The following is a 26,220-nucleotide window of genomic DNA, read 5'->3' on the forward strand; positions in this document are numbered from 1 at the left end:
CCTTCAACGTGACTCCACTTGGGGAACAAAAGTGTTGTAAACTCAAAGGATTTGGGGAAAAAAACTAAACTGAAAATCCTGAGCAGAATCGTTAACCTAAGCGAGGTTGATCAAAATCTTGTTCGCTAGGTTGATTAATATTTGTATTTTGTTAATGCTTCCATCAAGTTTGTGGTTTATTCCTTTTCTCCATTGTTGTTGATGCGTAACACCCACAAATTCAGTCACGCTCTTGATTTTTTTCCTGCAACCCCGAGCCCCAACATATAATAATAATAATAATAATAATATAATAATAATAATAATAATAATCCATTTCATTTCTAAGCACCTTTCAAAACTATCAAGGTCACTTTACAGTCACAGGATCAGTTTTTCTGTGCGTGAGTAGCGGCGGCCACACACGCTAGCGTTAACTCAACCTGGAAGTAGTAGCAAGCTAGCTAATTAGCTAATAGATAGCAAATAAATATCTTATGCCTGAAGATCGACATCCACACAACATGTCGATATGAGATGATGATAATAATCCATTGGAAATGAGACCACCTCACCCATTCAGTGACTTTCTGTATTGCGCTCTGCTGCGACTTGCTGGACACATTTGGTTTAGCATGTAAAAGTAACAATCAACTACAGTAATACCTTGGCTTACGAACTTAATTGGTTCCCAGACAGAGTGTGTAAGGGTAAATGTGTGTATCCCAAAAAAATAATTTCCCATAGGAAACCATTAAAATGAGAATAATCCGTTCCCAGGTCCCCATAAAACATAAATTTATACTTTCTAACTTTCTAAGCCTTAAAACTACACAAAATATACCTTATTTAATGAATAATAAATGTGCTATGGTATTATAATTAAAGAAATAAACTGTACTGTATAATAAAGTTGTTTTATTTACCTTTGTGATGGTCGTCGATGGCTTGGTGGAAAGGAGTGGCCGGTTTCATCAGCATTAAACACTTGATGAGGAACGCAGCCTTCTTTCACCATCTTGAGGAATGATCCCTTGTAGGTGCTTTCTCTGTGATAATTTTACCTTGTTGGATTGGATTGGATTTGCCTTTATTAGTCTCGCAGTGGAGAAATTTACATTTCACAGCAGCAAAGTTATGAAAGTACGTAGTAAGTTGTTACTCATCAATTGCGTTCTGTTTAGCTGGGTTTATAGCTTTTTACATCAAGTGAACAGATGGCATGTACGGGTTATTTGTGGAGCCTGATTGATGGGATGTTTTAACCTTGCAGTCTACACTCTGCCTTTGAACTATCAAAGTTGAAATGAGTCCAAATTTCACTGTTTTCTATCCATTTTCTCATTCTCTCTCTGTCCGCCTGTCTCTTTAATATTTAACGGCCTCATTCTCTCTCTCTGTCTGTAACCCCCCAACCCCTCACTGCTGCGTTCTTGACCAATCACGTGGCTTTAACTGAAGACTGGGGACGGGGAATAGAGGACAAAAAAAAGTCAGCAGCCATATTCTTTTTTGGAGAACGGGCTCGTTTGCGAACGAGATATCACGCATTGTGGCGCTCCGTGTGTATCCCGAAAAAAAGTTTGCATGCCAAGGTAAAATATTCATAAATTTAACATTCGTAAACAGAAAAGTTTGTAAGCCAAGGGGTTCGTAAACCGAGGTATCACTGTACATTGCAACGCGGCCTTCTCAAATACAATCATCGGTCCGTTTTTCGTGATTGATGGGGACCAGAACCGCCGGCGATAGGTGAAAATCCGCAAAGTGAGAACGCCCCTGTACTTTGCAAACAAACCTGCGGTATGTGAGCTGAATGAAAAAAAAAAAACAGCCTATGCAACAAAAGTATTGTAATCAACACATTTATTACTTATTATGACGTGTCTCATACAAATCAATGCAAATGCTTCTTAGAACGGGCGTCGCGTTGGAGACATCGCGTGCGTGCTATTTGGCGGGAGGGCTACAATGCACAAGGGTGGAATATTTATTTACAGATACGGATTGACTGCTTATCTGTTAAGACACGTATAGAACTACAATCACCACTTGGGTGTCATCCTTGTCACGTGCGTTGATGTTTGGGGCCCAACGACTGATTTCGGGCTCACTTCAAACTTTAATGGTGCAATATACACACACACACACACACACTTCGGATGAGAAGGTGGCGCAAGAAATGAGCAAATTAAGATCCAGCTGCAAAAAATGTTCTTTCCTGGTTTGCAATAATTCAACATCTGAAATGGTGACGTGTGAGTACAGAGAAGGAGAACAAATCAATCGCTCCTCAAATGGTGCACCTCGGTTCCACTTCTGCAAAATTAAATGTGCTCACACAAAAAAATAAACAAAAAAACGCCGGCAATCTCCTACGTGAGCAGTACGGCGTATCGATGGTCTTTTCTTGCGCTTGCCAAGCGGGTACGTTTGAGGTGGGACGAGGGCAGCCTAAAATGGACGTCTTAACAACCAAGCGAGGAACGCGGAGCCAACTCATTTGGACACCTGCCAGATGATGATGCCAAGAATGACCAGCGCCACGGAGCAAACCACGGCCAGGATGCACATCTTCTTGCGGGATTTTTGCTGCCACCACAAAAGAAAAAAAAAAAATGAAGAACGGCCGCAGGAGAGGACAGTCGACCTCAATGTTGAAGGTCAAAGGGCAAAGTGTGGTTTGGTGAGTGACGTGTCGCGGGAAGAGACCACGACGTCGGGGAGGAACCCCGTCAGCAGGTCCACAGAGGAACTTACTTGGTAGTAAGCGGCTCTCTGGAGTTGCTCGGCCCCTCGCTCGACATGAACTTCGGCATTCTCCACATTGGCCTCGATGCTGTCTGTAAAAAGGGCACCAAAGGGGCCGCGTTACTCCAGAGGGAAGGACGAGGACCACCGGCCGGTGAGGCTTCTTCTCACCAATCATCTCTCCTTGATCGTGGATCATCACCGCGAGGTCCTTAAAAATCTGGTTGACGTCCATGATGTCCGACTGCCAGCAAATAACGACAAGCAGAGAATCGTGAAGGAGGGGAAGCGTGTTTTGGTTGGGCGACGGAAGTGGGGGGGATGTCTACCTCCAGCTGGCGGATGTTGGTTTCTCTCTCCTTAATCAGTTCCAGGTCCTCTTCTGTGATGGCCGCCTCCTCCGTCTGGGTGCTCATTTGGGCCCAGTCATCTTGACTGCTGGCAAACAAACAAAATTATCATCATCATTTTGGACAGGTTTCCATTTGAGTGCAACGCCTGGCCACTCACTTCTCAAAAGACACCAGCTTTTCATCCCGCAAACTGTCATCCGCCTGAAAGAGAGAAGGGGGGGGGGGGGTGCGCCAATTTGGATGAAGGTTTGAAATTCAAATATTTTGGTGAGGTGACCTGAATATTTGAATTTATATACAGTGGGACCTTGGCCTAAGAACTTAATTGGTTCCCAGACAGAGTGTGTAAGGTCAAAAGTGTGTATCCCAAAAAATAATTTTCCATAGGAAACCATTAAAATGAGAATAATCCGTTCCCAGGTCCCCCTAAAACATAATTTTCTAAGCCTTAAAACTACACAAAATATACCTTATTTTATGTATAATAAATGTGCTACAGTATTATGATTAAAGAAATAAACTGTACTGTACAATAAAGTCATTGTATTTACCTTTGTGATGGTCGTTAATGGCTTGATGGAATGGAGTGTCCGGTTTCCTCAGCATTAAACACTTGAGGAACATAGGCTTCTTTCACCATTTTGAGGAATGATCCCTTGTAGGTGCTTTCTCTGTGATAATTGTATCTAGTTCTTCATCAATTGTGATCTGTTTAGCTGGGTTGATAGCTTTTGTGTACAGATGACTTGTTATGTGTACAGATGACTTGGTTATTTGTGGAGCCTGATTGGTGGGATATTTTAACCTTCCAGTCTACACTCTGCTTTTGAACTATCAAAGTTGAAATGGGTCCAAATTTCACTGTTTTCTACCCATTTTCTCACTATTTCACTTTTGTTTGTTTTCTGTCATCTCACTTTCGTGTGTGTGTGTGTGTGTGTTTTCTCACTGTCACTCTGTCTGCCTGTCTCTTTAATGTTTAACCCTCCCCACTGCTGGGTTCTTGACCAATCACGTGGCTTTAGCCGAAGACGCCATTTTGTTTTGTCTGTAACATCATCCCGCACTGCTGCGTTCTTGACCAATCATGTGGCTTGAACCGAAGACTGGGGGCGGGGAATAGAGGACAAAAAAAGTGGCCACCATTTTCTTGTTAGGAGAACGGGCTCATTCGCGAACGACACATCACTCATTGTGGCAGCTCCGTGTGTATCCCGAAAAATAGTTCGTATGCCAAGGTAAAATTTTCATAAATGTAACGTTCGTAAACCGAAAAGTTCGTAAGCCAAGGGGTTTGTAAACCAAGGTTTCACTGTATTATATATATATAAAGACAGGTAACATCCAAGTTACGACCGGTGCGAGTTACGACCACCAGACCCTTTTTTTAAATTTCCCGCCTGGTACAGTTATATAATACAGGCTTTTCCCTTCAGGGGTCGCCACAGCGAATCAATGTCCTCCATCTATCCCGGTTTTGTGCATCCTCTTCTCTCACACCAGCTACCTTCATGTCCTTTTTGACCACATCCATAAACCTCCTTTTCGGTCTTCCTCTCGGTCTCCTGCCTGGCAGTTCAAGGCTCAGCATCCTTCTCCCGATATAGTCACTCTCTCTCCTCTAGACATGTCCCAACCATCTCAGTCTGGCCTCTCTGACTTTCTCTCCAAAGCCTCTAATATGAGTTGTCTCTCTAATGTACTCATTCCTGATTCTATCCAACCTGGTCACTCCAAAAGAAAACCTCAACATCTTCAGCTCTGCTACCTCCAGCTCTGCTTCCTATCTTTTCTTCAGTGGCACTGTCTCCAGTCCAAACATCGTGGCTGGTCTCACCACTGTTTTATACACTTTTCCTTTCATCCTAGCTGAAACCCTTCTATCGCACATCACACCTGACATTTTTGTCCAGCCGCTCCAGCCTGCCTGGACACGCTTCTTGACCTCTTTTCCACACTCTCCTTTGCTCTGGACAGTTGACCCCAAGTACTTAAAATCCTCCACCTTCTTTATCTCTTCCCCCTGTAGCATCACTCTTGCACTTGGATCCCTCTCATTCACACACATATAATCCGTCTTGCTGCGACTGATCTTCATTCCTCTCCTTTCCAGGGCATATCTCCACATCTCTAGTTTCTCTGCCACCTGCTCCCCGTTCTTGCTACAGATCACAATGGCATCTGCAAACATCATGGTCCAAGGAGATTCAGAGCTGACCCCCGGTGGAGTCACCTTGAATTCCTCCGTCACACCGACAGCACACCTCACAACTGTCTTACAGTCATGATACATGTCTTGCACCGCTCTGACATACTTTTCCGTCACTCCAGACTTCCTCATGCAATACCACAGCTCTTCTCCGGGCACCCTGTCGTACGCTTTGAACATTGAATTGCCTTCAAGTTCTAGCTTCAGACTCATCATTCTATTTGATACTCTTTTTACTTCTAAGACATTCCTAACAAACTCCTCCTTTAAGATAAGCCTAACTCCATTTCTCTTTCTGTCCTCACATGGTAGAACAACTTACACCCTGACCCTAATCTTCTAGCCTTGCTCCCTTTCCACCTGGTCTCCTGGACACACAGTATGTCTACCTTCCTTCTCTGCATCATGTCAACCAGCTCTCTACCTTTACCTGTCATTGTTCCTACATTCAAAGTTCCTACTCTTAGTTCTATACTCTTGGCGTTCCATTTCTCTCTTTTCCTCCGGGCACACCTCCCTCCTCTCCTTCTTCGACCAACAGTAGTCAATTTTCCACTGGCCCCCTGAAGGTCAACAGTACCAATGGTGGCCGTTGTTAACCCGGGCCTCAACCGATCCGGTATCGGATTCAGAGGTTTGTTTCGCATATTTGTTTTGGCAAAATCTTTTACGTCGGATGCCCTTCCTGACACAACTCTCTGTATTTATCAGGGCTTGGGACCGGCACAATAAGACACTGGCTTGTGCCCCCTTGTGGCACATTACAGTTATACAATAATAATAAAAAAAATACATTTTTTATTACGATTTTTATTACAGTTATACAATAATAAAAATCGATAATATGAAATATAAAATGATAAAAACACTAAAAGCTAAGTATAAAATTTAAAAATGAACTGTACAGTAAACAGTTTTGTATACATTACAGGAACAGTTATACAGTAATAAAAATCAATAATATGAAATGATAAAAATGACACTAAAAAGTAAGTATCAGATTTCTAAATAAACTGTACAGTAGTCTTGTATAAATTACAGGTACAGTTATACAGTAATAAAAATGAATACTATGAAATATGAAATGATAAAAATGACACTAAAAAGTATAAGATTTATAAATAAACTGTACAGTAGTCTTGTATAAATTACAGGTACAGTTATACAGTAATAAAAATCAATACTATGAAATATGAAATGATAAAAATGACACTAAAAAGTAAGTATAAGATTTATAAATAAACTGTACAGTAGTCTTGTATAAATTACAGGTAGTTATACAGTAATAAAAATCGATAATATGAAATATAAAATTATAAAAACGACACTACAAGGTAAGTATAACATTTATAAATGAACTGTACAGTAAACAGTTTTGTATACATTACAGGTACAGTTATTCAGTCATAAACATCGCTAATAGGAAATATGAAATGATAAAAATGACACTAAAAGTTATAAAATGTATAAATGAAGTGTAAACAGTTTGGTATCTAACAGTATTCAATAGAAAACGCTTAAAAACAACAGATTGACATGGTATACTATCCTGTCGTGTAAACGTCAGACTTGACTTACAACCATTTTGTCGGAACGGAACCCGGTCGTAACTCAGATGTTAGCTGTATTTGAAATACAGTAAAGTCTCATTATATCGATATCGGTTATATCGATAGTACTGCTTATTACGATACTATTTCTATGAACGCAAGGAGAAAATTTACATGCCGCAGGATCGGATATATCGATAGTCCGGTTATATCGATATTTTTTCAGACTCCCGAGAATATCGCTAGAACGAGACTTTACTGTAGCTTCTGACTATTTTCAGAGCATCATTCGTGTGGACGGCGTACTCACCGACAGGCGAGATCCGGCTCTCACCCGAGCCACCGACTCCTTCTCCTTCTCGGCGGCGCGACGCTGGACGGCTTGAAAGTTGTTTAGAGCGGCGGAGAAATCGTTCATCAGCCGCTCCTTCTGGATCTTCTGCTGCCTCTGGACGCAACGTGAAAGAAGGCGCCAGAAACAAGATGGCCGTCATGGCTCGGGAGCGACGGAACGCGGGCGGAGGATCGCCCGGGCGACCGACTGACTCACTTGCTCCGACGGCGATGGCGGCAAAGGCAGCGAGCCCAACTCCTTCAGGTGCTTGTTGGTCTCTTTGGCCAGCTGATTGGTGGAGTGTTGCACTTGCTGCCTGTGGAAACGCCAACGCTCCAAAGTGACCAACAAATACCGCAGCCGCCATCACAATGTCGTGGGGGGGGGGGGAGGTTTTTTTTTTTTTTGCGCTTTTCACGGATACTGATGTCGCCTCGCCGATGCGTTGAAGGTACTCACAGCCGATCCTGAAGGTCGCTGTTGTCCTGTCTGGTCCCCAACTGGCTCACTATGTTTTTGATTTGAGCGGCTGTCGGAGGGAAAAATCGAGAAAAGATCAATGTCCATGGCAAAAGGAGGCGAGAGAGTGAGCGGCGTCATCATGGGACATGCTCGCGATATTCACGACACAAGCCAGACGGATTCAGCGGGAAGCCGGTGCGCACGCGGCTTAAGAAGCTGCATGTGACCTAGGCGTCACATGGGCCATTTTGACTCCGTTGGGAGAAAACAAAAGTCACCACTATGTCTCCAGTTCATGTCGAGACGCCAACTCGCCGGTTACAACGCGAGACCACCAGTCCAACAAGACAATTTGATCTGCCATTTTAACCATAACAAGACTCGATCGGAAATGTTTATCCTTCGAGCCACTGCGGCCGGCAAAATGACGGCTAAGATATGATACCCGCCTGCGTGCGACTCGCCATCTCATCTTGAATGACGACGCTGTTTTTCCGTCCGCCAAAGAATAAAAGCTTCGTTTGACAAACTTGAAAGAGAATTTGTGAGGGAAAACAAGGCCCGGGAGGCACTTACTGTTTTGCGTGATCTTCTGGATATTGGAGCTACACGTCTGGATGAGGGCGGTGAAGTCCCGAGGGACTGAGCGATAACCGTCTTGACTGTACATGTTTGATCGTCCGTCGAGTCCGCCGGGCTTGAAAATTCGAGCTGCGCACAAATTGCAACACGCGTCAAAGACCGCAAATGCCTTTCATTCTCGGAACATCAAAAGGGGGAAAAAAAACTTTGTCATGGTGGATTTTCACCAAAGCTTATTTTACATGGCAAACGACTTCAGCGGTGACTGACGCGGTCACGACCGATTCCGGTCCGGTTCCGGAGTCATCAGAATTTTCAAACTTGAATGGACTTTGAATGAGGTCACCAAGCGTTAGCCGAGTAGTTAGTCAACCGATGCCGCCACCGACAACGATCGAAAACAATTTCTCGACACCTTCGTGAGATTGTTTGTCCCACAGCGAGAATCGCGAGGGAAATGGGTCAACAAGCGTCAAAGGGATCCGAAAGGCGGTGGATTAGGGCGACGAAACGGACCCCGGCTGGCTGCTTGACTGCTAGCATTCGAGCGAGGCGACGCTCAAAATATACCCCTTGAAAATAGACAGAAATGTCATCGTCACCGTCAATATGCGATTACAAAAAAAAGGCCACGCCATACCGCAGAATGTTTTAAGGAAAATACTACTTGCCTATTTGGCCAGGCAAGAACACAGAAGCGAAATATTCTCCCCCTGCCGTCCCCAAAAAAACAAAACAATCCAGCCCTTCCTGTTCTGTCACATGAACTGTGACTTCACAAGTAGTAGGCGGAGCTACCGCGACAACCGGAAAGATACACATTACGATGCGCCTGACTATTGTTCAATTTTGAGGCAATTACCTTTTTTTAAACAAAAAGAAAAAAATAAACAACCGTGTGACATAAAATAAATACACTGGGAGAACTTTCAACATCAACCCTGATTTACCATTTAAATAAAACACATCGTAACAAACGTTTTTCAAAGAACGCAATAAACCTTGGCACATGAAACAAAAAGCAGATCAACATAAATATACTCAACAGCTTCATCATAAAACATTTACTCGCGTCATTAAGCGTTCTGAAAACCAAAATGTTTTGACGTGCACGCGTGCTGTTGGATACACTGCAATGTCAGTTTTTAACCACTAGATGGAAGCAAGGCACGAAAGGATCACATTGACGAAATTGCCCGTGAAAGGAAACGAGCAATTTCAAGAATGACAAACATCGCAGCATCCATTCTCCCCACCAGGGCGCCGCGGGTGTGCCGGAGGTTGGGATAGTTTGATTTTTTTCTACTTATTCACTGCCACACGTGACACACTACACACATTTTTGCACGTGTGGCAGTGAATAAGTGACAATGACAAAAACCCTTGCACTAGAGTCTAGTCACTAGACTCTAGTGCACAGGTGTCAAAGTCAAGGCCCGCGGGCCAAATCCGGCCCGCCACATCATTTTTTTCAGCCCGCGAAAGCAAATCAAACGTGTTAAATTCCATGATGATTGCTAAAATCTGAGCCAAAATGTCATATTTTTGGATGTCAACCACAATAAAAGTCATTATTCTTGACTTCAGATTTGAAAACGAGTTATTCATTAGTTTGCTGTGTGCTCCACATGTAATATTTGAAGGGATTTAAACATTTTAATGGGTTCCCCAAATTCATAACGGCCCTCGAGAGGAAACCATAACTACAATGTGGCCCACGGCAAAAAATGACTTTGACACCCCTGCGAGTCTAGTGCAAGGATTTTTGTCATTGTCACATGAACTCCAGGACCCACAGAATATTGACTTTTAGGACTACATCAACATTCAATGTAGCCTAAGAAACCTTAAACTCTCTTCTTTCATCAGAAAAAAAGGCGTTCATTCTTAAGTTATATGGATCTGGAGTTATATGAGCTTGAAATAGGGGCGGCTGTCCAAAATACAATGCAATACATACATGTTGGTTTATATAGCGCTTGAACAACAACTGTAGCTGAAACAAAGCGCTAACATGGAAAAGGGGGAAATGTTGCCCCCCCTGTGGAAAGGAAAACCCATTACCGGAGGCCATGGCTTTATCGGCACCCAAACAAAAGAAAACAAAACCCGAACAAATTCCGGAATTCAGCTAAGGGGTTTGGGGGCTTGTTGTTGTTGTATTGTTTGCAAGAAGATCAAGTCGGAAGGCATTTGGCAAGTTAATTTTCCGGATGGCAAGACGGACGATGTCTTTGACGTGGAAAGCAAAAACATGCAACAGACCAAGAGTACAACGGAGAGCAAGCGTGTCCATCTGTGTCAGGCCACAGCGAGCCAGTGGCAGGCAGGTCTGAGTTGAAATAAAGACCAATCAATCCCGCTCCCCTGCCCCCTCCACGCCGATTGGTCCAGAGGGGAATACGGATCTGCCGTCGTCCGGCCAAAGACGCCGGTGTCATTGTCCGCCCGGCGGAAACAATGAGGCCGAATAAGTAATGAGGCCGACTTGGGCAGCCGCGTCATCCTCCCATCGCGTCGTCGCCACTCAAGAGCGGCTTTGGCCACGAACGGCAGCCTTCAGCAGGGGTCACCGACAGACCACTCGGGAGAAGATATGCCACAGTGATCCAAAGGCCGTCTTCTAGCAGACTCACCAAAGGAAACAGCGCACGCAAGAGGAACAAAACGGCTTTCGTGCGGTTGCCTTTTTTTTGTTCCACCGTCCTGACTTTGAGGAGTTCTGAGAAGCAAAAGCGAAGTGAAGAGACCCAAAATGGGAGCAAGAAGACAGTTGACTGGCCTGACAGCTTGGTTACTTTGGAGTAAGTATGCGCCCACTTTTTAACTTGCTCAAATGGAACATTCCAAACGGGAAATGGCTTCCAGCGTTCCGTCCCCGACGTCAAAGTGCTTTGGCGAGCGGCCGGTTGCTGTTTGCTTCCGACAGATCCTCGCTCGCATCCAACTCCTAAAATCAGACGAGACTATTGCATGAATGATCCTTTTGGATCCTTTGCATCAGCCATCAAAATAGGCCACCAGAGGGCAAGAACAGCAACCTGACTTCAAAAAGTATTTGCTACTTCTTACCCTGTTGGAAAAAGGAAGTTTCGGGAAAATGAATTCAGAATCAGAAAGCCTTTAATAGTCCCACAATGGTGACATTTGCAATCTACAGAAGCGAAATTGAAAGAACGATAAAAAAAGTATAGAAATATCAGAAGAGTGAAATGTACAACTATGCAAAAATGTTTAATAAAGAACTGTACATAGTATAACAAAGCATATTTGCTAGATGTAAGTGTATTGAGTCAACAGGAGGTGGCTGTGCTATTTACAATACAAGACTCCATTTTTTTCCTCACGAGTGTTTATGACAGCAGTCGGTAGGAACGAGCGGCGGTATCTGTCCTTCTTGCAACGCAGATGTAACGGTCTTTGGCTGAAGGAGCTATCCAGTGCTGTCAAGGTGGGCAGGAGGTGGTGGGAGGGGCTGTCCATCATCATTTTTAGTTTTGCTAGCGTCCGTCTGTTAATCATGGATATGACGGCTGCTATTTTTGGGGTATTAAAATGATTGAGTGGATGCGTTTCAAGTTGAATGCAAGCGTCCTGAAGTTTGGGGAGAAAGTAGCTCAGACGGTGGGAAAGACGACTTCAGGTCCACTTTGGGGCCCTTGGCAATCTCATCCCCATCTGGTTGTTTCTCCCCCCCTGCAAATTTGCATGACTGACGTTTACTGGGGTGGGGAGGGAAGCTCTGTCTTTAACTCAGACCACAACAGTCTTCAAGTCAATCACCTTTGACCTGTGCGAAAGGGGGTAGGCCTTTGCGAGTCTGGGTTGGGGGTTGTTGCCACGACACAATAGCCCCCCACTCCCCCTTTTTTTCTAAGTGTTCTCTGACCTGACGGTCACGGCCTCATCTGCATAAAACCAGCGGCGCTGTGTGCTCAGATTGAGAGTTTATTAATGGCGTGGGGCGTAATCCGCCTCCTACACGCTCCGATCGGGGTTCTCATGCAGGGATTGAGTCCACGAGCAGGGACGGGGTCGCTCTCAAAGACCTCATCAGTCTCAAATCAGGGAAATATTTGTCTTTTCGTATTTGGCGCGGTCATTCTGGTTGGGGCGTCGACGTTGGCGTCATATGTCGATGCTTGCCACTTTTTGTGGACTGGATCCCCAAAGGGTCTTGAAGAACCCTTCCTTCATAGATCCAAACCTCCTCCCGTCGCAAGAGCTTGTTACTTCTCGGCCCTGGATTTGTTTTTCTGCAGTGGCAAAGTTCACGACCAAACAATAGCAGAAGAGGGATTCTGGGGGGTATTTGTGGCCGGACCCCTGGTACCTCCCCCATTGCATCCCTCTGTCCATCCATCCATCCTCGCTTGTGACACTCTGGTGACCCCCGAGGGCCTCGGGGTTGCAGACATGGGGTGCTCGCGTGGGGGGTTGCCGGACACCCGACCTCCCCGCCATTAAATCTCACCAGTACTCCCAATTTCTGAAAGCTGCGCACCCACACTTGTCTGCGGCGTGCTTGAAACACGTCACAGATTCTCACTTTGTTGACGTGAACGTCACTCGTCAATTGTGCACCAAATATGATTGTCGGTCTACTTACAATGCCACAAAATGCAACGCATGTCACCCCCCCTCTGGGAGCCCAGAATTGCATTTTCAGCATGAAGGGGGTTGGGGGGGGGGGGGGGTCGAGTGTGGGGTCAGCTGGGTGGGGGGCGTTTTGGGCCAGATCAGCTCATACGGGGTTTAGCTGACTGGTCGATGTGAAACCTGCTACATCTGCTCTGTAGGAGATTGTCCTATTACTACAACGATGACGACGACGAGGACGCAGATGCTGGCGTTGTCATGTGACACATTTGTCAAAGTCGTGACTCCATCAAATGCCATGCACACAAGTATTGAGGGCCATCTTTCCAATACAACACAATACAATCCATCTTTCGCTTTTACAACAGCTGAAGCTGGAACAAAGTGCTTAACATGGACAGCTATCCTATACTGTGATACCTCAGCTCACAAACTTAAGTGGTTCCCAGAAAGTGCGTGTAAGGCGAAAAGTTCGTCTGCCAAACATTTATTTCCCATCGGAAACCATTAAAAATGACATTAATCAGTTCCCACATCCCCATAAAACATAATTTTCTACTAAATAAGCCTGAAAACGACATAAAATATACCTTATATATATATATATATATATATATATATATATATTTTATGTATGTATATATATATATTTTAGATATAATGAATGTGCTATTATATTGTAATTAAAGAAATAAACGGTACTATAGAATAAAGTAATTTTATTGACCTTTATGATGGTTGTTGATGTAGTTGCCTCTTGATATCCGAGTGAAGTTGCAGACCGTTGTTTAGACAACACAGAAACACCCTTAGCCACATGTAGCAATGGTCGACTTAGCGTACTGGTACTGGGACGCTAAGTCACACAAACGCACACCTCGTTGGGGAGTTTTTCGATGATCTTCTTCTTCTGATCGACCGTCATTTTCTTTTGTGTCCTCTTCGGCTTAACACAAGCCTGTCGTGGGGTCTTTTTCAGTCCCATAATAGCAAAAGTACTCCACTCGATAGAAAACCACATCTGCATTCAAATGGGGTATGTAAAACTAGTCCGCCAGCCACTGTGGCGCTGTGTGGTTTGGTTCGTCGGCTGAAAACGAGTTCATTAGCCAAGACTATATGCTCACAAATTTAATGTTCGTGAATTGAAGCGTTCGGAAGCCGAGGTATCACTATACAGGAAATAAAGCAGTCACAAAGATAGTAGAAAGCACCAGGGAGTCAAACCAAGATCAAGTCGGAATCATGCAGAGTCAAATGTGAGTTTTGAGGCGGCTTTTAAAGATGGGCAGCGAGGGGGCTTGCCGCATGCTCAGAGGAACGGAAAAGGCGCTATCGCCTCTCAACCTCTGTTGACTTTTTGCCACATCAAATCACGTATGCCAAATGGAACGAAAGCAGTTCACTTCGGGGGAAAAAAACGGTCATGATACCGCGTGTCGCGTCATGGTTTGTTTTCATTCGATGACAAACATCAGAGCCTCCTAGAGCAGGGGCGTCAAAGTCATTTTTTGCCGCGGGCCACATTGTAGTTATGGTTTCCTCTCGAGGGCCGTTATGAATTTGGGGAACCCATTAGAATGTTTAAATCCCTTCAAATATTACATATAGAGCACACAGCAAATTAATGAATAACTCGTTTTCAAATCAGAAGTCAAGAATAATGACTTTTATTGTGGTTGACATCCAAAAATATGACATTTTGGCTCAGATTTTAGCAATCATCATGGAATTTAACAAGTTTGATTTGCTTTCGCGGGCCGAAAAAAATGATGTGGCGGGCCGGATTTGGCCCGCAGGCCTTGACTTTGACACCTGTGTCCTAGAGTTTTCACTCTTTGGTGGTTTGCAGTCCCGTAAGCAAAATGCACCTTAGTGAAAGCAATCCAGCTTCAAGTTCATGACATTGTGCCCCAGATGCCATTGCCATCTGGGGCACAATGAAAGATCAAGAGGGGGGGGGGGGGGGGGCAGATTCTAGACTAGGCCATGACATTGGGTCGTCCGATGTGCAGGTTCAAGTGCGGCCCGCGATTGTTCCGACTTTGCAGCTGTGAAGGCCTTTGGGAGGCCCTGGCGCTGTTTTGCATACCAGGTCATAAAGAAGCGCAGGCGAGATGGTGTCACCAAGGTCACGCGGGCGCCGTCGAGGAGACGAGGTGGCATGGGAAAGTCACCTCTGAGGGGGCTCTGAAAGGATGGCGGCGGGTGGGAGGGGCCCAGGGATGCATAACAAGGGGCAGATGGTGCCCTTTGGGTGCGCGCTGGTTGACAAAGTTTTTGGGGAGGGGGATGCAAATAAACAGCGTCACAGCAGCATTGTGGCGGCGAGGCCCATTCTTCGTAACTTCTCCTCAACTTGACCCCAACGACCCCGCCACTCTTCTCCTGCTGCCTTTTCCCAAGTGTTGCGGCCTTCTCCGCATGGATGGAAAACGGCCCGTCGGAGGAGACGTGTCCCATCACGCCGTCGTCTGTCGAGTCGACCGAGTCCCGCCGTTTGCGAGGCGTCCTGAAAGAGAGCCGCCGCCGCAGATTTCATTTTCAAAAGCGGGCGGAGATGTTGCGTGGGGCTTCTGCGGGGTTCTTCTCAAAGCCCCTTCTGCTTCCTTCCTTCTTGCAGGCGCCTGCTTGGCCTCCGAGCTGTCCTTCCTGCACGAGCCCAAAGACGTGATTGCGGTGAGGGAGCGCCCGCTGACGCTGGACTGCAGCGTGAGTGGCCAGGAGCCCGTCGCCATCACCTGGCGGAAAAACGGGGTGCCTTTGACCCCCCGCGGGCGCATTCAGGTGCTGCCCAACGGCACCTTGTGGATCCTCAGCTTCCAGAAACGCAAAGAAGGCGCCGACGCCGATACGGGGGAGTACGACTGCGCCGCTCAGAATCGCCTCGGCATGCTGCTCAGCCGTAAGGCCAAAGTCCTGTTGGCGTGTAAGTGGGGCACCAGTGCACCCCCCCACCCAAAATTCTAAATGCCTTGCTAGTACCATCGGATGAGATGCCAAAGATAAATAAATGCACCATCTCACTCTCTCCGTCACAGGTGTCAAAGTGAAGTAATACCTACAAATACAGTAAAGTCTCGTTATATCGATATCGGATATATCGATAGTCCCGGTTATATCGATATTTTTTCGGACTCCCTTGAATATCGATATAACGAGACTTTACTGTACCTACAAACTGATCTCGCAACTATTGTTGTGTCATCGCCTATAGCAGCAGCTGTTTGCTCAGTGTGGCTATATGCTAATACTGCTTAGCACAGTTATGGATTTATGGCTTCCTGTCCCTAGGATACTAAACATGTGAACAATAGATACTGGTCAGCTATCTATTAGCTAAACAGTATAGCGATATAGCTGGCTGGCTAGCTATGTAGCTAGCTAGTTATTAGCTAACCTTTGGCTAGATAGCTGGCTTTCTATCTATTTGAGTTACTTCCGGGTTGAGTGCGGGCGCGTGTGGCTGCCGCTGCTCACCCACAGAAAAACTTGTGGCTGGAAAGCGACCTTGAGAGTTTTGAAAGGTGCTTATAAATAAAATGTATTATTATTATTATTATAAGTGCGAAAGGTTCTACAAAGGTTCATTTTGGGGTATTTTTTTGGAAATCATCCTTTGGCGTTGGAGTCCAGCTCCTTAAGGGAAGACAAACATTCTTCCACCTTAATCCTCCCGCCCCCACTGAGGACCTCTCGGGTGGGAGCCATAAAAGGCGAGTTTAATGGCTCATCTCGGAGAAGGATAGCCATGGAGGCAATGAGTCTCCATGGCGATCCTCTCTAATTTGCTCCCGCGCCGATACGCACTCCGATCTACGATGGCAATCAAGTCCGACGAAATCCTTGATGGGAGTCGCCAAAGCGGAAAAAGGCCATTTTGGGGGGATCCTCGCCCTCAACGCGATTCGAGACGTCGAGGGACTCTTTACTTCCAGTACGTTGACGTTTTGTCTTTGTTCCTCAGCGCTTCCCAAGTTCCACACCCATCCGACGTCCATGAAGGTGGACGAGGGAGGAGTGGCGCGCTTCCAGTGTCAGATCAGCGGGATCCCCGAGGCCAACATTACGTGGGAGAAAGACAGAGCGCCCCTGAGCACCGCCGACGACAGGTACAGGACGATTCGGGACCTCCGACCTCTGGACTTTTGGCACCAAATCCCGATGATGTCCTTTTCCCCGACGCAGGTATACCCTTCTGCCCAACGGGATCCTTCAAGTGATGGCTGTGAGGCAAAGCGACGCGGGGGGCTTCCGCTGCGTTGCCACCAACATCGCTAACACTCGCTATAGCCACGAGGCCCTTCTCAACATAACCGGTAGGCGCACATTTTCACGCAAATCATACTTTTGAGGGGTGCGAGGGAATGGCATGACCAGCAGCAAAGTGATGAAAGGAATAGGGGGGGAAAAGAAGAAGTTGAAAAACAAAATATAGGAGCTGCTGTAAAGGCAGCCACTGTCGCGGCACCATCTTGCAGTCAAAAATAAATAAATACAAGAACAGATAATGTGACAACACAAGACACAGATAGTTTCTGCACCCTTTTTGTTAGATGAAGCAGTTCTAGATGGAAGAGGAGAGGATCAAAGCATCCTTTTCACCAGTGGACGTCACAGTGAAATGTGCATGTCTTCTACAAGCTAAATGTTGAAAGCAAACACCATTGACGAAAAGAGACGGTCTCACATCTCCTGGCCCACGTAAATTCACTTCAATTCCAAGCGGCGACACGTCCACATTTGCATCTGCATTTTTTTTCATCTCACTTGCTGACGGCTGCCTACTCGAGCGCAATCTTGGCCTTCTTTTTCATCCGACTCATTTTCAGGCGGAGCTTCAAGGACCTACAAGGACCCGGTCATCCTTTCGGGACCGCAGAATCTAACCATCACCGTCCACCAGACGGCCATTTTGGAGTGCATCGCTACGGGAAACCCAAAGCCAATCGTTTCCTGGAGCAGGCTAGGTAAGACAGCGCTTTGGAAGACGGGCAACGGATGTCAATTTCCCAAATCATGTTGACCCCCCCACCCCCCCTCCCTCTTTTGCTCCGCCATCAGACGGCCGCTCCATCGGAGTGGAAGGTATCCAGGTTGTGGGAACGGGGAACCTGATGATCTCAGATGTTTCTCTCCAGCACTCTGGCGTGTACGTTTGCGCCGCCAACCGCCCGGGCACCAGGACCAGACGAACCGCACTCGGCAGGCTTGTGGTACAAGGTCAGTGCAAACTTAGCGGCTGGCGGTGGGCGTACCGGACCGGGATAGCGCAACGGGCTCACCGGGATTGGCAGGAACTCCGTTGTGAAATGGGGAAAACGGTGTCCCGCTCTCGTATATTCATTCATGTATTGATCTCATTTTTCCCTTTGGTCTAAAGCAGGGGTCGGGAACCTTTTTGACTAAAAGAGAAATAAAAGTAAAATATTTAGAAATGTTTTTCAGTGAGAGCCACACACACACACACACACGCGCACGCGCGGCCACTTTTCAACAAAATGTCAGCATGTATTATTGAAAATAACTTAGTGATAGTACTCACCGTTAACATGAATGGTTTTCCGTTCCTCGTGATTGGTAAAAAGTTACTGCTAGCTAGCCTGCACACGGCTCATTAGTTTCCACACTTGCTATCTGCAATATATTTCTCGCAGAAGTATATTGATGCTAACATTAACATGGGGCTTGTTAAAATATCACTGACATTGGAATGTTTCATCGATGTTATTGTTTCATTGCAAATTAGTATCGCCAATCCTCCGGTGCATTCAAGCTAGAGCACAGGTGTCAAAGTCAAGGCCCGCGGGCCAAATCCGGCCCGCCGCATCATTTTTTTCGGCCCGCGAAAGCAAATCAAACGCGTTAAATTCCATGATGATTGCTAAAATCTGAGCCAAAATTTCATATTTTTGGATGTCAACCACAATAAAAGTCATTATTCTTGACTTCAGATTTGAAAACGAGTTATTCATTAATTTGCTGTGTGCTCTATATGTAATATTTGAAGAGATTTAAACATTCTAATGGCTTCCCCAAATTCATAACGGCCCTCGAGAGGAAACCATAACTACAATGTGGCCCGCGGCAAAAAATGACTTTGACACCCCTGAGCTAGAGTGTACTCGTCTTTTTTTTACTCCTCTGGCTCATTTAAAGGACAACCGACATCACTTTTTTGTTTTCTAACTGACATCAGAAAAACGTTTTATAGCATCTAAAATACCCAAAACATGCAGGCTGATATTTTTTGTCAAATGTAAAACACCAACAAAAATTACTTAAAGTGTCCAAAATCTGCAAAAAATTGAGCTGCGAATTTTCAGAAGGTCCCGCCCCCAGTTCGTGACGTCACGTCAAGACGTCTTGCCTTGCTCAAGAATCAAAACAATGGCTTCAGATTCAGAGAATATGCTTTCTCGTTACTCATCCAGTTATGAATATGATTCAAATAGTTCTGAAGAGGAAAGCATACATGTTTGGAATCGATTAAATAATTTATTCCATGCCATTTTGAGGCAACATTGGGAGGAAATGTATCACCAAAAAAGAGGCAGAAAATGGCGACCAAGCTCCGTGTGAGGAATTAATTAGCCCGTTTCCACATGCTGATAAATTCCTTACATGGAGCTTTGTCGCCCTCTTCTGCATCTTTTTGGTGCAACACAACGTTTTCAGACCAAACTAGTACAGCAAAATGCATTGACGTGATGGAAGGACTGCTACAACGTGTCCTTTTTTTGGTCAGGAGCGTTTCTTCAGTGACATAGGGTGAGGACTTGTCACCAACTCAAAAACAAGACTTCCGGAATATTCAGCGCGAGTCTTAAAACGTAAAATATAACTATATGCGGTGGAATCTTTGTAAAATACGCTCAGTAGAAGTCATTTGAAGCCATTTTACAAATTATGGACACAACTTGTCCGGAGACGTCGGTTGTCCTTTAAAGGGGCGTTTACCTGTTTCAACATTAAGGCCAGTATCATCCAATCAAAATTGCGCTTTCTGCCAACCTAGGTCAGTGTCCTCCAATCAAAATTGAGCTTTCCGCCCACTGCAGCCCCAACAGGAAATGAACGCCGAAAAAGCGAGAATATGTACAGTATTTAGTTTTATCGGCGAGCCATATGCAATCATCAAAAGAGCCATATATGGCTCACGAGCCATAGGTTCCTGATCCCTGGTCTAAAGACATGAAGGAGCAGCGGACATGTGTGAACATGATCCAGTTCAAAGTGAACTGGCTTGAGTTTGAGACGCTTTCTTAATAATAATAATAATAATAATAATAATACATTTCATTTATAAGCGCCTTTCAAATCTCTCAAGGTCACTTTACAGTCACAGGATAAGTTTTTCTGCAGGTGAGCAGCGACAGCCACACACGCCAGCGTTCACTCAACCCATAAGTAACTCAAATAGATAGAAAGCCTGCTAGCTAGGCAATCGTTAGCCAACAGATACCTAGCTAGATAGCCAGCTAGCTAGATAGTGAATAGATAGCTAGCTAGCCAGCCAGATAGCGAGCCACCCAGCCAGTGCTAATAGATAGCAAATAGCTAGCAAATGATAATAATAATACTAATAACAATACTAATAATAATACATTTCATTTATAAGCACCTTTCAAAACTCTCAATGTGACTTGATAGTCACAGGATCAGTTTTTCAACTGCAATCTAATCTAATTGTGTGGTCCAGGGTGGTCCGACCTAAAATATTCGAATATACAAATCAACTTTTTCAGCCAACGGGCTTTGCGCTTTCACACATTACTGACACGGGCCCATCTGGGTGCATCGGTGTCCGAGACAAAGCCGAGGATGAGGAGATTGTCAATACATGGATCAGAGGGGGTGGGACTGAGTGATCTGTGTGACCTCTCACCTCTAACCCCGACAGGAGGACTGGGGTGTTGTGTTGGTGTGCACAAAAGTGTGAAAACGGTGAAGCAGAGGGAGGAGGTGCCGGGACGGACATTGAAATGAAAGGAGGAAAGGGGTGTGGTTATTTAAGTTAATTATGGAAGCCTGGAAGATGGATAGCGGCCCACAAAAAGGCGGGGGGGGGGGGGGGCGACCCGCTTGTCACCATGTTCAAGGGGGGGGACACAAAAGACGGCCAGCCAATTTATTGAATAGTGTTGTGGGAGCGGGAGGCGGTCGGGGGGGTCCCCAGACTCCCTCGGTCTCAGGCTTCATCACCCCCTCGGCAAAAATATATGCGCATCTTTTATCATGCAGATGCCACAAAAGGCCTTTGCTGCGCATAAATGATGGCAACTTTCCCACAGAAGGAACTGAGCGGCAAATACGGACCTACTTAATTCCTCCAAAGATACATCGCGAGCTTCATGGATGGACAAATAGCCCCACCCACTTTTATTTATAACGTCATACTCATCGGCAGGAACTAAAAAAAAATCAGTTTCAGGTGCTTGTCACAACAACGTCAAGTCCTTTTGCAGATGGAGCAACGCAAACAAAGGAAAAGGGGACACCATTTATGAGCTGCGCTAAAACTCAAGGTCAACACTATCACTGATCAATACACGGGATGGATCGACCGATGTTCCGGCAGCTGAGGACGCCTGACAATTTACGACGTGACGTTGAGACAGCTGAGTCGACTTGGAGGTGGACAGCTTTCCCCCCTTAATACAAAATGACCGGCGCACAAGGACACACACGCTTTTTCCCCGAGCCTAGATTCGAACCCTGAACCCCAAAGGTGGAACGCAGTTTCTTGGTTTCTTTCAAGATCTTAACGTAAAATATGTGCATTGTGATTATTTTATGTCGGAGATGTTTAAAATGCATTTGTTGTGGCACCTTGACAGCGCCTCCGGAATTCCTCCAGTGGCCGCAGTCCGTCTCCAAGCCAGCAGGGGGCAGCGCCGTGTTCACTTGCGTGGCACAGGGGGTTCCGGAGCCGCACCTCATCTGGCTGAAAAACGGAAAGGTTTTAACGCCGGGACACAACGTCAAGTTGACCAATAACAACAGGTGGGGGCACCGACTTCTCCTGTGACGTGCGCCGAAATCCATTTTCTCCCCCAATGGCCTTTTACAAACGGCAACTTTTCAACTTGACGAGAAATGGCGGCGTGTCAACATGTCAAAACTTTCCCTCGACAAAACGTAACACCCAAAACAACGTACGTACACAACAATGGCCTGTCAAAAATCAGAAAACTATTCTTCTAAAATTGCAAATTAATGCGGATCATCCAAGACGGGGGACTCACCAATGTGACTTCCTCGTCGCCCCGCCAGTTCCAACGACTGGAAGCAGGTGCCGTAAGGTGCGATGTTGCGTCACTTCCGCCATAAAAAAAAATCACAATTAAAAAAAATAAAACACACCCACTCACACGGGTATATACATACACACAGACAGATAGACAGGGAGAGACAGGCAGAGACAGGGACGGACGGACAGATAGCTAGATAGATAGATAGATAGATAGATAGATAGATAGATAGATAGATAGATAGATAGATAGATAGATAGATAGTATCTATCTATCTATCTATCTATCTATCTATCTATCTATCTATCTATCTATCTATCTATCACAGACATCTATCTGATAGATAGATAGATAGATAGATAGATAGATAGATAGATAGATAGATAGATAGATAGATAGATAGATAGATAGATAGATAGATAGATAGATAGATAGATAGATAGATAGATACTATCTATCTATCACAGACATCTATCTATCTATTAGATAGATAGATAGATAGATAGATAGATAGATAGATAGATAGATAGATAGATAGATAGATAGATAGATAGATAGATACTATCTATCTATCTATCACAGACATCTATCAGACAGATAGATAGAGATAGATAGATAGATAGATAGATAGATAGATAGATAGATAGATAGATAGATAGATAGATAGATAGATAGATAGATAGATAGATAGATAGATAGATACTATCTATCACAGACATCTATCTGATAGATAGATAGATAGATAGATAGATAGATAGATAGATAGATAGATAGATAGATAGATAGATAGATAGATAGATAGATAGATAGATAGATAGATAGATAGATAGATACTATCACAGACATCTATCTATCTTTTAGATAGATAGATAGATAGATAGATAGATAGATAGATAGATAGATAGATAGATAGATAGATAGATAGATAGATAGATAGATAGATAGATAGATACTATCACAGACATCTATCTATCTTTTAGATAGATAGATAGATAGATAGATAGATAGATAGATAGATAGATAGATAGATAGATAGATAGATAGATAGATAGATAGTATCTATCTATCTATCTATCTATCTATCTATCTATCTATCTATCTATCTATCTATCTATCTATCACAGACATCTATCTATTAAATAGATAGATAGATAGATAGATAGATAGATAGATAGATAGATAGATAGATAGATAGATAGATAGATAGATAGATAGATAGATAGATAGATAGATAGATAGATAGATAGATAGATAGATACTATCTATCTATCACAGACATCTATCTATCTTTTAGATAGATAGATAGATAGATAGATAGATAGATAGATAGATAGATAGATAGATAGATAGATAGATAGATAGATAGATAGATAGATAGTATCTATCTATCACAGACATCTATCTATCTTTTAGATAGATAGATAGATAGATAGATAGATAGATAGATAGATAGATAGATAGATAGATAGATAGATAGATAGATACTATCTATCTATCACAGACATCTATCTATCTTTTAGATAGATAGATAGATAGATAGATAGATAGATAGATAGATAGATAGATAGATAGATAGATAGATAGATAGATAGATAGATAGATAGATAGATTGTATCTATCTATCACAGACATCTATCTATCTTTTAGATAGATAGATAGATAGATAGATAGATAGATAGATAGATAGATAGATAGATAGATAGATAGATAGATAGATAGATAGATAGATAGATAGATAGATAGATAGATAGATAGATAGATAGATAGATAGATAGATAGATAGATAGAGACAGACCCGCACACGCGTTTGAACTATTGCAGTAAATGATCTCAGGACTGTATTTTGGTCTGAAGGCACCTGTTTCCCAGTCGAAGACCTGAACTTGTACCCCGAAGAGCTCGCGAGTACATCTCAAGTGATCAAGCCTAACGTCCCGTCCGCAGCACCCTGGCCTTGACTCGTCTCAACGCCGAGGACGAGGCCATCTACCAGTGCATCGCGGAGAACAGCGCCGGCAGCAACCAGGCCAGCGCCCGACTGGCTGTGGCGCAAGCCACGGACCTCCCCGCCGCTCCTCAGGGCCTCACGGCCAGCGCGCTGTCCACCGGCGCCCTGCAAGTGGCCTGGAGCCAGCCGCCCGCCCAAGTCACCGACGCCATCATTGGTTACGTGCTGCATATCCGCAAAATAGGAGGTCCGCGTCGCCCCCCCAACCCACGCTTGACCGCTACTCGCTGGCATTTCAAAGCCAAACGGCGCCGCCGTGGCTGCGTTTTTGGTTTCAGAGCCGGATTCTTTGGAGCTGCAGGAAGCCATCAGCAAAGGGGCCTTTCGGCACGACGTCAACAACCTGGAGGCGGCCACCACCTACTCGCTTTATCTCAAGGCCTATTCGCCGCTGGGGGCCAGTCAGCGGTCGGCCACGGTGGTCGTGACCACGCTCGGCGGCGGTAAGGACGCTTGGGTGGCTTCCCCGCCGCCTTTGAGCAAAGCGCCGACGTAATTTAGCTTCAACCGCGTGGGTTTGTGTGCGTCAGTGCCGCCCCCGCCGACGTTCTTCACCAAGGTGGTGAATTCCAGCGCCGTCCAGGTGCTGTGGGAGCTCCCGAGCAAGGCGGGCAAGGCGGAGGGCTTCCGGCTGTCCTACCGCAGGGTCCCCGATGCCCGTTTCCAGGGGCCCGTCCAGCTGCCCTGTCACATCAACGCCCACGTGCTCTCCAATCTGGGTCGGCGTCCGCCCAATCACACCTTCAACGCTTGACGGGGACTCGCTTCTGAGCGCAAACTCTCCGTCTCTCTTTTAGAAGCGGGATCTGTGTACCAAGTCCAACTGGTGGCCTACAATGGAAATGGGGAGAGTGACTGCTCCAAGCGGCTGGTGTCCTTGGCAAAGGACGGCGGCGTCAGTGCCCACAACACCGGTGAGTCGCTTCCCGCCGCTTCCCGCCGCCGTTCTCTGAGTTAAGATGGAATTTAACCGGCAGGCGAGAATCCGGCGTGCCCGTGCCGGGACGGCGAAGCGTCTCTGGGCAGCATCGTGATCGGTATCCACATTGGCACCGCTTGCATCATCTTCTGCGTCATCTTCCTGGTGTTTGGATATCGCCGCAGGTATTCTGTAAGATGCCCGTCGGCCATTTTCACCGCGGATGCGTAATGCCTTCCCGGCTTTCCGGGCCGCGTTTGCAGTTTGTTTTGCGGGCGAGGGACTCAGGACACCTGGTCCGTCCCGAGTGACAACGCGACAGTTGACGGCGTCCGCAAGGAGGCGGCAAACGGTGGCAGGACGCCAGCGGTGCCTCAGGTAAGTTGGCGGTGAGGCCGATCCGGAGCTGAATCCATTCCATTTTGGATCGCAAAGAACCGGCCGGCGAGTGCTTGGCGTGCGCGTCTCATTTCTCGCTTCCGTTGCCTCTCAACAGGAAGCGCTTTGTCCGGCGCAGTGCAGAGTCGTCATTGAGCAACACGCATCGGGTCTTCCTAGCACAGGCTAGCACTGGTCAAACACCCCAACCCCCCCCCCGCCCCCCTGACCACCCCCCAAATCCCCTTTGTCAAACCAAAGCATCCTATGTACCTCGATTGCCTGTGCACAAGCAGAAGCGAATGTGGAGAGAAAAGAAAAACCAAAAGGCCTTTCATGAGCACGGTCAATGCGCGTCCGTCACGTCGGGCGGCCCAACTTGCTTGCGGGAGACTCTCCCAGAACCAAAATGTTTCCAATTTCTCACATCCCACCTGCCACGCAGCTCTGTCAACACGCAAATACGAACACGTGACCGAGCGTCGAAAGGAGTTGTTGTGCCGCAACTCGGGACGTCGTCTGCAATAAAAATGGGAGCAAAAAAAAAAAAAAAACATAGCGGCCTTCACCAAAAGCCTTCGCCAGGTGAGAGTGACTAGCGTCACAAGCTATGGCGACCTCTCACTGGACCGGAAGCCATTTTGGGGCAAAACATGCAAAGTTGCACAAGTCCAAAGAAAGCTACCTCACCATGCCTGAGCCATAGTTGACGTCAACATGAAGTGGTTTATGTTGCCTGTGCCGACCTACCTCACACCCCAGGGACAAAAAAGAAAAGAAAACAAATCCCCCTTTAGTTGTGTTTGACCAGTTGCCAAAATGCCGGTACACCGACCAGTTGC

The 26,220-nt window shown here is 45.6% G+C and overlaps 2 protein-coding genes and 1 long non-coding RNA gene across 6 annotated transcripts in view; 1 reads left to right on the forward strand and 2 right to left on the reverse strand.

Annotated features, from left to right (window-relative positions):
- Window positions 1-1,828: 1,828 nt before the first annotated feature.
- Window positions 1,829-8,986, reverse strand: stx12 (syntaxin 12). Of its 4 annotated transcripts, none has more exons than XM_089022948.1 (10): window positions 8,892-8,986; window positions 8,215-8,349; window positions 7,636-7,705; window positions 7,393-7,492; window positions 7,153-7,290; window positions 3,241-3,284; window positions 3,060-3,165; window positions 2,902-2,974; window positions 2,740-2,822; window positions 1,829-2,571 (listed from the first exon to the last, which is right to left on the reverse strand). In XM_089022948.1, the coding sequence occupies exons 2-10, from the start codon at window positions 8,306-8,308 to the stop codon at window positions 2,479-2,481; spliced, it is 801 nt and encodes a 266-aa protein (XP_088879074.1). In that variant the 5' UTR covers window positions 8,309-8,349; window positions 8,892-8,986; the 3' UTR covers window positions 1,829-2,478. The 4 variants fall into 4 exon arrangements, with proteins under 4 accessions (XP_088879074.1, XP_088879071.1, XP_088879073.1 ...); XM_089022945.1 differs by having other exon boundaries at window positions 3,060-3,168; XM_089022947.1 differs by lacking the exon at window positions 8,892-8,986 and adding an exon at window positions 8,636-8,873 and having other exon boundaries at window positions 3,060-3,168.
- Window positions 8,987-13,555: 4,569 nt separating this feature from the next.
- Window positions 13,556-26,220, reverse strand: part of LOC148882661 (uncharacterized) — a 62,292-nt gene continuing 49,627 nt past the window's right edge. The window contains exon 4 of the long non-coding RNA XR_016118600.1: window positions 13,556-14,634. This is a non-coding gene — a long non-coding RNA (uncharacterized LOC148882661). The remainder of the gene's footprint in view (window positions 14,635-26,220) is intronic.
- On the forward strand, window positions 14,802-25,608 carry LOC148882662 (immunoglobulin superfamily DCC subclass member 3-like). Its single transcript, XM_089023170.1, has 13 exons — window positions 14,802-15,748; window positions 16,787-16,931; window positions 17,008-17,138; window positions 17,652-17,789; window positions 17,884-18,042; window positions 21,660-21,825; window positions 24,018-24,268; window positions 24,360-24,524; window positions 24,612-24,800; window positions 24,879-24,995; window positions 25,059-25,185; window positions 25,264-25,378; window positions 25,497-25,608. The coding sequence occupies exons 1-13, from the start codon at window positions 14,809-14,811 to the stop codon at window positions 25,566-25,568; spliced, it is 2,715 nt and encodes a 904-aa protein (XP_088879296.1). The 5' UTR covers window positions 14,802-14,808; the 3' UTR covers window positions 25,569-25,608.

Source organism: Hippocampus bargibanti, linkage group LG20 (genome assembly GCF_051943395.1).
Source record: "Hippocampus bargibanti isolate YZ-2025 linkage group LG20, ASM5194339v1, whole genome shotgun sequence".
Taxonomy (NCBI): domain Eukaryota; kingdom Metazoa; phylum Chordata; class Actinopteri; order Syngnathiformes; family Syngnathidae; genus Hippocampus; species Hippocampus bargibanti.